Source organism: Halichoeres trimaculatus, unplaced genomic scaffold, assembly GCF_033239565.1.
Source record: "Halichoeres trimaculatus isolate MK-OKI-2021-1 unplaced genomic scaffold, fHalTri1.1 fHalTri1_scaffold_6, whole genome shotgun sequence".
NCBI lineage: Eukaryota > Metazoa > Chordata > Actinopteri > Labriformes > Labridae > Halichoeres > Halichoeres trimaculatus.
This window is the reverse complement of record NW_027437184.1, coordinates 18,139,998-18,152,543: the sequence shown is the minus strand read 5'-3', so window position 1 is coordinate 18,152,543 and position 12,546 is coordinate 18,139,998. Positions and strand designations below refer to the sequence as shown.

Below are 12,546 nucleotides of genomic sequence, written 5' to 3'. Positions count from 1 at the left end.
CCAAACACTCCACAGACTCAGATGTAAAACTTTGGCTAAAATGTTCACACATCCCCTCTAATATTTAATGTGTTTGAGTCACACAGTTAGACTCTTACACTAAGCTGCCCTTCACGTCTTTAAAGGTCAATGTGTCGTGTAAATAAAAGTGTAGTGGGACCAGAAGGATGCATTCTTTCTCAAGGACACAGAAGATCCAGAGGGGGAGGGAGACAGAGAGGAGGACAGAGTCATGCCACACTTGATTGCTCCTTCACATGAACCGGGAGCAGACCCTCGACTGTTGATCACCTCAGGGATGAACCACAGACCGCCGGCGGTTTATCATAACAGCCGACCTGTGGCTTACACTGACAGCCCCAGAGCTCGGAGCCGGGATAACCTGCTGATGTACGATGACTTTGGAGAGGAAAGTTGTTGCTCCGGGCGATGCCTTGGGTAAGAATTACACCCCCTTTGTGGTTTTATATTCATAATGTACAGTTTTGCTTTTCTCCTGTTAAATTTAAGGTTGGATATAACAATGTAGAGCTATAATATAACCATAGAGGGTACTAAGGTTCTAACATTTCAGATTTCAATACCTGAAAGGGGCTATAGGCATGAAAGGCAGAATTACATTATTACACAGACAAATATCAAAAGTTAGAAGATAAGAGCTCCAATAACTTCATTTAAGCCATGACAGCCTTGATTTACATTTCTGTAGCTGATTGTTTTTAGATTTGGGTTTACTGATGGAAAAACATGGTACAGATTACACTTTTTATACATTTGTAAGTAGGATTTTAAACATCCTTTGAATTCTTTAAACTTCCCTGACTTCATCCTTGCTTTTAAACCAACTTTTCCCTCTATCTTTATATATTTTTGTAGTTTCTTTGCAGTCATGTATGAATCTAAAAGAAAATGGTGTTTGATACTACTTCTGAAAAACAAAATCTCATTTAATTACAAGTGATGAGTCTTATGGCAGCATCATACAATACAACAGTTTTTGTTTTGTAATTATTTGAATGATGTTGAATGTTGCCAAACTTACAGGAAATTGCTTGCAATGCTCTAGAAGGAGGCAAAAGCATTTTCAAAGTCTATTCACCAAATCTATGGAATGAATGACTGAATAGCCAATTGAAACCTCAGCTATAGAATTTAAACTGAAATAGTAACTGGAATGTGTTTTCCCAAAGGCTATCTATGTGTGTGTATAATAATCATGTGAACATTATATACCGTGTGTTTATGTCTCCTGACTCTCTGGCAGCCACAGCAGCTCTGAGAGACAGCTCCTGGCTCCCCTCAGCGCTGTTAAGCGACGCCAGGCCCTCCGTGGTCCTGCCTACATGTTCTCTGCTCCCTCAGTCAACCTGTCTGAGGTTGAGCAGCGTTTCCTGGAGGCTGCTGAATACGGCAACATACCAGAGGTGCGGCGCATGCTGCTCCACGTGCCAAACTTGAATGTCAACGCAGTGGACTACATGGGCCAGAATGCATTGCAGCTGGCTGTGGCCAACGAACATCTGGAGGTGACCGAGCTGCTGCTGGGGAGGGCGGACTTGGCCAGAGTGGGTGACGCCCTCCTTTTAGCCATCAGTAAGATGTGTGCTGTTAATAAAACCAGATAACCTTTAAACTTTCTGTTAGTCAGAAAACCTCAGAAATGTTGGTACAGCCCACAGCACAACCAATTATTGTGTTGGTGTAACTGAGTTATGCAAAGTTTTGTGATCTTTTACTGCTACTTTGGTCGGCTGCTTTTTTCAACAGAGCCTTCAAACAATCATCTATTTCACATAAGTATCAAATCAAAAATAAACTTATCAGAAAAATAGATAGAAATTAACATGATAACCAGCAACTGCTGAGCACTTATTAGAAAGTGTACTTTACGTTTACTCTATTTTTACTTTGATTTATGTCCCACCTGTTAAAAGGAAGGGGCAGCTTTAAGACCGATACAGCACCAAGTCAACAGGGGGAGCTCTAAAAGTTATGGATTCACCCAGTATAGGCTAACTGATCGTGTTTAATGATCGGCATATCTGGAATTTATGTAGAATTGAAATTTAAAATCCATGTAATGCCAGGCAGGGCTTGACATTAACACCGGCCAACCAACCAAATGCAGGTGGATTTCGGCAGTGGCTGGTAACACCGCCGCTCCCACTGGCCACTTTGGCGTGTTGAATTTTATCTCAAACATGGAGCAGAGAGACAAGCAAAAAGATGACTCTGATGATGAAAGCTCTGAGGAAATTTAATTTACCTCTCCTTCATTGTCATTCTCATGAAAAAAAGAAATGATTTTCTGATTTCAATCGTTAATAAATATTTAAGCAGACAGTGTCTCTTGCTGAGTTTTTATCAGTGAAATTAATCTCCTTTACCATTTTATTATAAGCAATAACAAACTACTATTTTAATTACTATGTCTTAATAGACTGCATATTTTCACATGAAAGGAGCACAATGTTTCACACAACTTTATCAGAGCTGAATACCTGATTAAGGACCTGTGGATTTTAACATTGATGTAGTCTTGTTTTGAGTGTGCATGGGGGTCATTTACATTTAAAGAGGTTGTACATCTTTTTTAAGTAAACTTTAGCATGTCATCATCGGCTTTAATCATACTAAACATAATTATCCAAAAACAAATTGTGGCCACTGAAAATACTGAGTGGCTAGTAACTCAGGGATACCACTAGCCACAGTGGCCGGTGACCAAAAACGTTAATGTCAAGTCCTGTAGTGCCAGGTAATAAAAATGTAAAGCTCCAGTTTTTTTGGTAGCAGAACTTTAACATTGGGAAAATTTGGATTAAAGGGAGTTTTGGTTTGTACTGATTTTGTTGTTCCCTGTGGAGAAAGTGGGGTTATTTTTCACTATTTCTGAAGAATTTCTCTTTGTATAGTCACAACAAAAAACTGTTGCAGCCGTAAAAGGAGAAAAAAGGACTGGAATTTTTAGGACTCTGTCACAGAAAGTTCCATGAAATTCTGATTAAGAATCCCACAGAAGGGAAGCCACACAGAGCCATACAAAGCCGCAGTAACAACTTAGTGTGTTCTTGTTCTGCAGGTAAAGGTTACGTTCGGATCACCGAGGCCCTGTTGATTCATCCCGCCTTTAGAGATGCTCATCGACTGACAGCGAGCCCTGCTCAGGTAGACATGTTGGATGACTTCTATGCTTACGACGAGGACGGAACGAGGTAAGGCATTATAACGACTGAAGCTCTACTTTGACATGTGTTAATGTTACGAATTTTGCCCAGCTTAGAAAATGATAATGAAAGGTCCAAAAAGTTTCACCCTCTAAAAGTTTTTCTGGTTGAACTAATGTCTCACTGTTTGTCCTGTCATTATTTTGGTCTAGTTTTTGGGTAAACTGAGCCAGCCAACTGCTAGTGTTAGCTTTGTATTAGCCACACTGACATGGAAATAATGATAATAATTTGACAATGAAGAATGTTATTGAGTTCATGAAATGACAAATTCCACCATGAAACACATACAGTATGTTCATATTTGGTCTAGATCTTTCTGCAACCTCTGGAGCCTCATGCAGCTCTTTGACTCCTTTGCAGTGGCTGCCTGTAGCTTTAAAAAATATTATTGAAATAAAGAATTTTTATTTTTCTTACAGAGGGTATTGATGACAAATGACATTGACACCAAATTAAAAAATGCATTAACATTTTGTTGAACTAAATATGCATCACCTCTTGCAATAAAGCTTCAACATTTTTTGAGATTTTTGCATTTTTTTTATGTTTTTTTTTTTTTTTTTTTTTTTTTTTTGCAAATTATTTGAATTCCTTTGTTATGAAGATTTTGCAATTTTTTCAATATTTCTATTTAAAAAAAATACAAATTTTTGAAATAACCATTCATTTAATTTTTTTTGCTAATTAATACAATTTTGGCAAATTTGGGAATTTAACTTTTTTGGGAAGTTTTGCAAATTTTTCCAAATTTGACAAATATTTCATTTTTTTAATTTGCAAATTGTTTAAAATTTTGAAATTTTTTGAAACATTTTGCAACTTATTCAAATTTCATAAATTTAGTGAATTTATGAAATAAAAAATAATTCTTTTTTTCCCCAAAATGTATTAGAAATAAAAACTAACACCTTACAAGTAAGATTATATATATATATATATATATATATATATATATATATATATATATATATATATATATATATATATATATATATATAAACCCTCTTGTTTAGATAATTATTTACCAGATTTTTAGTATATTTAGAATTTTATACACTTTTTTTGTCTTTATTCTGAAGATAGAATACTTTTTGTGGCTCCCAAATTACTTAAATCCAGGTGAGCTGAGGCAAAATGGCTTTTATGAGAGTAAAGGTTGCAGACCCCTGGTCTAGATGATGTAGCCAAAACCATGCACTTTGGTAAAAAAAAGTCCCAATGCTAAGCAAAACTTGCAGATTCCACTCCTCTATTGAGCCCATTTCAGGGAATGAGAAGGTCAAGTAAGGATTTTGGAGTTTGAAGATAAATATTTCACTGAAGTTGTATCAGGCCACCGTGCTACAAATGTGGGAACTGTTATCCTTATTTTGCTCCTCTGTAAATTGTTTACAGTCTCATTTGTGTTTGTTTATCCCCACAGGTTCTCTCATGATGTGACTCCACTGATCCTCGCCGCTCACTGCCAGGAGTACGAGATAGTCCACACCCTGCTGAGCAAAGGGGCTCGCATCGACCCTCCTCACGATTACTTCTGCGGCTGCGATTCCTGTAACTACCAGCAGCAGTTTGATTCCTTCAGCCACTCCAGATCCAGGATCAATGCCTATAGAGGACTTGCTAGTCCTGCTTACCTCTCCCTGTCTAATGAGGACCCAGTTCTGGCTGCACTTGAGCTCAGCAATGAACTGGCCATGTTGGCTGATATTGAGAAAGAATTCAAGGTAAAGATGTAACTAAATATTCAGAATACCCATCTGAAACAACATGATCCAGATGGGTCTTCATGTAATCTCAGGTCACTCCCTCTCAGGGATACCAGGAACATGCCCCTAAGTCAGCCTATCATCAAATACACACAAAAAGTATATGAGCCATGTCGCTGCCAACCAGCCACCAGTAAACCCTGCCAGTAAACGTTTTATGAGCTTCAGAAGAGGAAGCAGAGACAGACTGGGTGCTAGATCTTGGCGACACCGTTGACATTAAAGGCAGACACAGATACTACAAATACAATTATCATAAGGCTTACAGTGGGATGGTGTATTACAGTCACTATGTGGAGAAAAATGTACTATCTGAATTCACTCAGCATGTGAACTGAAGCTGTCACCCATTTTTCTTGACATAAACCAAGAAGTGAATGACTTCTCAAGATGACTTTGATGTTTTTAGGTCAAACTTTTCCAGAGCTGTGTCAGTTTCAAGTTAAAGATGAAATATCTGTAGCTAAATCATCTAATTATATTAAACAAACAGACATGCCATAAAACCACTAGTGGAATGTGCCTTGTCAACGATTTCACTCACTGATGGATATTCTTCTTCTTCTTCTGTGTCTGTAGCACGATTACTGCTGTCTGTCCAGCCAGTGTAAGGACTATGTGGTGGGTCTTCTCGATCTGTGTCGAAGCACTGAGGAAGTGGAAGCCATACTGAGCGGGGAAACCGACGCTGAAGACTGCTACGATATACCTGGTCGACCCTCTTTAACGCGCCTTAAACTTGCCATCAAGTACGAATTGAAAAAGGTTAGTAACCTCATTTATGCACAGAACGTAAAAAATGAAGACAAGCTACAGAACAGCAGTTTCCTTCTCTAAGATAAAGCCTGGTGTGGGATTCAGAAAAATAAGGGCTCAGTAAGATTTTGTCTTAGATTAATTGAGGTCTTTACTTTTGCAGAACAGTCAGCTAACAGAGTGATCTGACACTCTGCACAGAGCCTGTTTATCTGACACAGAATGAAAGAGTAAGAACAGGATTCAGCGCTGTACTTACTGCCTGTCTAAAATAAACAATAACTGCATCCTTGAAGAAGAACAAGGTGTCCTCTGTGGCTCAATAGCAAGCTCTGTTCCCTTCACTCTCTTCTCTCCCTTGTTATTTTAAAGCTTGGTTTAAAAGCTAAAATATTCAAGTCACAAGGGCAGCCATATGAGCATCCTCAATGAAGACTGAAAGCCCCTTACCCAATGTTCTCATGATAAAAACAAAAGGGCTGAGAAAAAACTATCAGTAACACTTCATTTTTTCTTTGCCTTGTTTCTCTTTCTATGATGTTTTTCAGTTTGTGGCTCATCCAAACTGCCAGCAGCAGCTTCTGAGTATCTGGTATGAGAATCTTCCCGGCCTGAGACAACAAACCATGGCAATCAAGCTGCTGGTGGTGCTGGGTGTGGCCATAGGCCTGCCTGGACTGTCTCTGGCTTACTGGGTGGCTCCATGCAGCAGAGTGAGTAACGCTTTATAATCCGACGACTTCCCTGAAAGACATCCATCTCCTACACATATGTTTCCTCTCATCCTCTGCTTGTTTCGTCTCTCTTGCTCAGGTGGGGAAGGTGATGCGTAGCCCCTTTATGAAGTTTGTGGCCCATGCCTCGTCCTTCACTATTTTTCTAGGTCTCCTGATCTTGAATGCCGCTGATCGTTTCGCAGGCACCACCTTGTTACCAAACATGACCCACCGTGAGCTTCCAGGAGAACTCCAAACCAGTTCTGACCCTCTGCTGTTGTATCGCAAAACCACCACCCCCTTCACCTGGATGGAGATCCTCATCATCTCATGGGTCATGGGTGAGCAGTGGATACTCCCTCTATGCTTCAGAGAACATCCCATCATCCTGTGTGTCATCACCTCACCTCTCCTGTTACAGGTATGATCTGGGCTGAGGTGAAGGAGATCTGGAGCCAGGGGCCAGGAGAGTACCTACTCGAACCGTGGAATTTTCTTGACTTTGGGATGCTGGCGATCTTCCTCGCCTCCTTCAGCTGCCGCTTTGCCACACTGAGACATGCTCACATAGCGCAGTCCTACGTTCACAGCCGTTACAAATCCCTGATTAATGTCACACTGCCCCCAGAGATACACTATTTCACACTGGGTGAGCACACACACACGCACACACACACAACTACCCAGGCTCCTGACTCTAAATAAAAAGTGCTTGAGAAATATTTGCTCTGAGTATAAACAGTTGCAGTGAGTTAAGACAGTATGCTGCAGCTGAGCTCATGTCTGTTGAACTAGAGTCTCTTCTTGACTGTTTCAAAATAAAACTGACCATATGGATCATTTTCACAGTAACTCAAGCAAAAATGTAAGCTCAGTAATAGAAAGTAACAGTTATATAACTCTGATTGGAGGGCGGTTTTCAGTGTGTTGCATTAATAATACTGTTGAGTTAAACATGATCAGCTATAGAGGCAGTTAATTGTCACTCCATCCTAAGAAATGACTTTAAAAAAATCAAATTAAGGTTTTTTGATAATATTTGCATTTTTAGTGTTTTTTGTTGTTGTTGTTGTTGTTGTTGTTGTTGTTGTGGGGGCAGGGGCGGGGCTTTGATTAGAGAGGATTAGGACAGTGGATAGAGCAGGAAACAATGTGAGAGCCAGGCCACAGGCAGGATCCAAATCCAGAGTGAACCTCATAGGGCGCGACCTAGACCACTTGGCCATCTGTGCCCCAATATTTGCCTTTTGAAACTTAAATTTTGTTTAAAAAATTTCCACTGATTAATAAGGTATAAGTTCAGCTTTTGTATAGAAATGGAAATTATGAGATTAAAAAATTAAGATTATTATATCTAAATCACTAATAATAAACGGTGATAAAATATATTTCTATAAAGAAAATGCTTATTTTCCCACACTTTTTTAAAATGTTAATTCAAATAATTTTCTTAATTTCCCTCATTTTTCTCAATTGCCTCCATTTTCAAGCTACCAACATTAAATAACAGTTAAGAATGCATGATATTATTAGTAAGCTATTGGTATCAGCCGATATTGGCTTAAAAATAAAATATTGAATATCAGCCAACACACCAAAGTCTGCCGATAAAATAAACTTATAAAATAATAGGCTAAAGCTACACATATTTTTGGAACTTTTTGTGATTTTGTTTGCACAGTTTAGATTGAATAGTCCCATAATTGGCTCTTTAATAAGATTAACTTGAATTTAAGCAGCAGTCTGTAAGATACATACATCAGACTACTTTAGGCACATTTTACATTAACCAAAAGAAACCATTATTATTAGATTTGGGTTTATTTGCTGTACAGATACTTCTCATATGTTTCCTATGAACAATGGTTATGTTTACTGGCTGTCAGTTATAGAATTGGCCAAATTTGCCCAGGTTGTGCGGGTAATGTCATGATTTTCTCAGAAAGAGCATCATCCAGCTTTCAAGTATGATTTGGGGAATTTTTTGTTTGAAAGGAACTGTTATAAAAAATAGTCATTTTGAGTGTATTTATTTGCACAAAAAATGAATATTACATAACAAATGTGATAGGACTGTGCACCATCATATCATGTACTTCAGAAACAGAAAAGAGTTGGTTATCTCTGCAATCATGTGCGCAAAAAAAAATATTGGTATCGGCTAAATGAGTCGTCAAATATCAGCATGTTGGATATTGGCAAAAAATCAAATAATGTGCATCCCTCTTAGCAATAACCAGTCCCACAAAGCAGCTTCACAAAGGCAAATCTAAGTTGAGCCATTGGTGGTTTCTGCCATTTTTGACTCGTACCCCTCATCATACATTGGCCTATTTAGTCCCTGACATCACATGATTGGCCTGTTTGATCGTTAGAGGCTAGAATTAAAAAAAAAGTATTCAAAGAGATCACAAGGAAAAGTAAAGAGAGAGGAAAAGGATCACTAACTGTTTCCTATCTGACGTTCTGTAGTTATAACTTTCAATGATTTGTTAAATTTGTGTTTTGTGAATGTCATCTCTGACTGATCTTTCTGGTCCTTGCTCTGCAGCTCGTATCCACTGGCTGCCATCAGATCCTCAGCTGGTGTCAGAGGGCCTGTATGCCGTCGCTGTGGTGCTCAGTTTCTCACGGATCGCTTATATCCTCCCTGCCAACGAGAGCTTTGGTCCTCTGCAGATCTCTTTAGGGAGGACAGTGAAGGACATCTTTAAGTTCATGGTTATCTTTATCCTGGTTTTTCTGGCCTTCATGATCGGCATGTTCAACCTGTACTCTTATTACCTGGGGGCCAAGCAGAATGACGCCTTCACCACGTGAGATATTTGCTCTACACACCTGCATCTGCTCACATGTAAAGAAGATTTTTCTGTACTCTGATAGTCTCATCACTTTTTGTTGGAAGATATCCAGCATTAAAAATCCTCTTTCAGAGATTTAAAGTTTGGCTGAGGCTCCAATAAAAATAATGGAAAATTTTGTGGTCTGGCTTAAAGGTTAGCCCAGTCATAATTTTGGTTTAAGATGATGTGAGAGCCTGATGCCTCAAACAAAAGGCTGCTTATTTGGAAAAACAAACCAAAGGGATAATCAAATGAAAACATGGATGCTGGAAATGATTCAGAAGTTGCTTTTTTACAGTAGATGGAAGTCAAATTGTGAAAGAAGTGTTTTCCTACTGGAAAAATGTGAAGTCTCTGCAAGTATATTTTACAACTGGGGCTTGAAAAAAATCAGTTTATGTCTTTAATTTGACCTATTTGAAGTCAAAAATAACTCTTGCCTCTTTTTCTTTCTGTCCAGCCTGGAGGAGAGCTTCAAGACTCTGTTCTGGGCTATATTTGGACTGTCCGAGGTCAAGTCTGTTGTAATCAACCACGATCACAAATTCATTGAGAACATTGGTTATGTGCTCTATGGGGTTTATAACGTTACCATGGTGATAGTGCTGCTCAACATGCTCATCGCCATGATCAACAGCTCATTCCAGGAGATTGAGGTTTGTCATTAAAAACTGAATCATCCTGTGCTTCAGATTCAAGCACAAATTGAGATCCTTGAGGAAATATTTACAACTTAAATATGAAATGGCAAAATACAAGTGGTATCATGTTGTCATGTATGAAGAAAGTGAATGTACTTAGTGCCCTGAATGTCCAGGTATTGTCTTCTTTAAATCAAAGGTTGTTTTTTTATTGTGCCTGTGTGTTTACTTTTTTGTGATCTAACTTTCTCTCCTCCTTGATCACTTTGTTTTCTTCATTTTTCTCCTTTTGTCTTCAGGATGACGCTGATGTTGAGTGGAAGTTTGCTCGAGCTAAACTCTGGTTCTCTTACTTTGAGGAGGGAAGGACGCTTCCTGTGCCTTTTAATCTGGTCCCAAGTCCAAAATCTATGGTGGGATTAGCCATGGCCTTAAAATCCCTGTTTCTGCGCTTTGTGGCAGGGCGCACTGAGGACAAAAGTGAGACTCAGCTCAACCAGGTATGGCTCTGAAGCTTTCAAGGCGGAGATATAGCTCCTCCATGTGGTGGTATTGGGACACCACAGGCTTGTCACACTGGTGTTCAATTAAACCAATTTGGTCTTAATTTTACAGCTTGGGGAAAACAAAAACTCAACATTAGGTGCCTCTGCCAGCCCGACAAGATATCAGGTATGCATCATTTGGTGTTTTACATTACATTTCAGCAAACGCTTACAATACTGTAGCTACTTAAAGGTAGGGTCTGCAGGAATTTTCATTACTTGTTAGTAAACACAAAGTCAAACTGGGCTCCTCCTCCTTGGCTCAGTGCCAGCGGCAGTGCACACCCACAGGCTCCTACTGTGACGACTACAGCTGTGTCCTATTTTAGGGGCTGCAGCGTACTTCTGTTTTTTTTTTTCGTTCAACAGTTTGGGTGTTCATATACATAGAGAGACAAACAGTAGCACCTACACATCAATTGAAGACAGATTAAATGGTAAGATAAAAAATACAGTACATACAAGAGACAAGACAATTAAAATATATATAAAGTAAATACACTCTCAACTCCAAAACAGACAAGGGGGGAAAAACCTGATCAAGAAACCCCAAAATAAATTGATGAAGAATATAAATTCTAAATAGAAAATAAGGGAACTTTGGAAGTGACTTTGAAAATTTATGTTTGACTGTGAATTTAGAATATAGTATAATAAAGTTTAAGACATTTTCAAGAGCCATATTTTTTTTTGTTATTATAGTAACAAACAATGTATTTGCGTTTCAGAGAGTAAACACAATAGCAGCAGAGAAAATGTGAGATTCAAAATGTTTCCAGATCTTCTGGACAATTCACATTTATACAACGATGCTACTTTACTGTTTTTACTAAAGTTGCACTCCACTTCAATTTCTATAAACTTAGCACTCGCTAAAAACATGCAAAGTCACCTATGCACTGAGCGTACTGTGATTGGCTGAGGTAACCACGCTCTCCAGCTAGAAACGCCCCTGAACATCCAAAAACATCAACATCCAGAGGAGAGGGTTCGAGGCAGACAGAGGTACTGACACACATGTATAGAGGCCCAGAAGTGACAACTGAGCAGGATTATTCCTCTATGAGTTGTAATCTTAGTTTTCATGAAAATCCTGCAGACTCTACCTTTAAGCAGTATCTATATTGAAATAGTTTCCAAATGAAAACATAGCTGCACACATTTTAAAGATGTAAGATGATAATTCAGAAAAAGAATCAGCTGCAAATGAATATTTTTGGTTGAACTTTTGACTACATGAAAGTGCAGGATGAGATCCTGATAGATGCTAAATAAGCCTTTCTCTTAGTACTATTATGTTACACTAAACAAAGAGCCCTTTTTTTTATCCTCCCTCAGAAAATCATGAAAAGATTAATAAAGCGCTACATCATCAAAGCCCAAGCGGACAGAGAGAGCGATGAGATCACAGAAGGTACGATCAGCAGAGCTGAGTTCAACTTCTTTCAAGTGAGATTTCCTTTTTGAGAATAGAGCCTCTAATAATTTCTGTTTGTTTTTTGTTTAGGAGAGCTGAAGGAGATCAAGCAAGACATCTCCAGCCTGCGATATGAGCTGCTGGAGGAGAAATCTCAGAACATGGAGACACTGGATGGACTGCTGAGGAGGATGGGAGAGATGAGTACTCCTGTAGAGTAGCAGTATAAGTCACCCTGACTCATAGACACAGATGTAAAGCTTAACAAAATTTAACAAACTCCTGCTGTTCATCCATGGGTGTAAATATAGAATATTTATATCAAATTAAAATGTATTCCCCTCTTTGCATAGTTATGTCTTAATGAACATATACAGCATGTCATTTTAACTCCATGGACAAAGCTCTTGTCTGTATTTTAAAATTATTTTAAATTAAAACATCTTTTAATGAAGGTAGTATCAGCTGTTTTTTGTTCCCTCAAACATGGGTGCACATGTTAAAACCTTATAATAGTCTGATCATACAGCCTGATATTAGAAAGATGCTTGGTGTGGGGTAGTTCTACTACAAAGTTTTCACTGCACTTTTTACACAATGAGTGATATGTATAATAAACATCTACAATAAAA

The 12,546-nt window shown here is 38.6% G+C and overlaps 1 protein-coding gene across 1 annotated transcript; it reads left to right on the top strand.

The window, feature by feature from the left end:
- The first annotated feature begins 201 nt into the window (after nt 1-201).
- Nucleotides 202-12,299, top strand: trpc6a (transient receptor potential cation channel, subfamily C, member 6a). Its single transcript, XM_074672153.1, has 14 exons — nt 202-438; nt 1,265-1,593; nt 3,083-3,215; nt 4,654-4,954; nt 5,576-5,761; nt 6,301-6,465; nt 6,566-6,809; nt 6,890-7,117; nt 9,020-9,284; nt 9,772-9,967; nt 10,252-10,452; nt 10,568-10,624; nt 11,836-11,911; nt 12,005-12,299. The coding sequence occupies exons 1-14, from the start codon at nt 233-235 to the stop codon at nt 12,133-12,135; spliced, it is 2,718 nt and encodes a 905-aa protein (XP_074528254.1). The 5' UTR covers nt 202-232; the 3' UTR covers nt 12,136-12,299.
- The last annotated feature ends 247 nt before the right edge of the window (nt 12,300-12,546 follow it).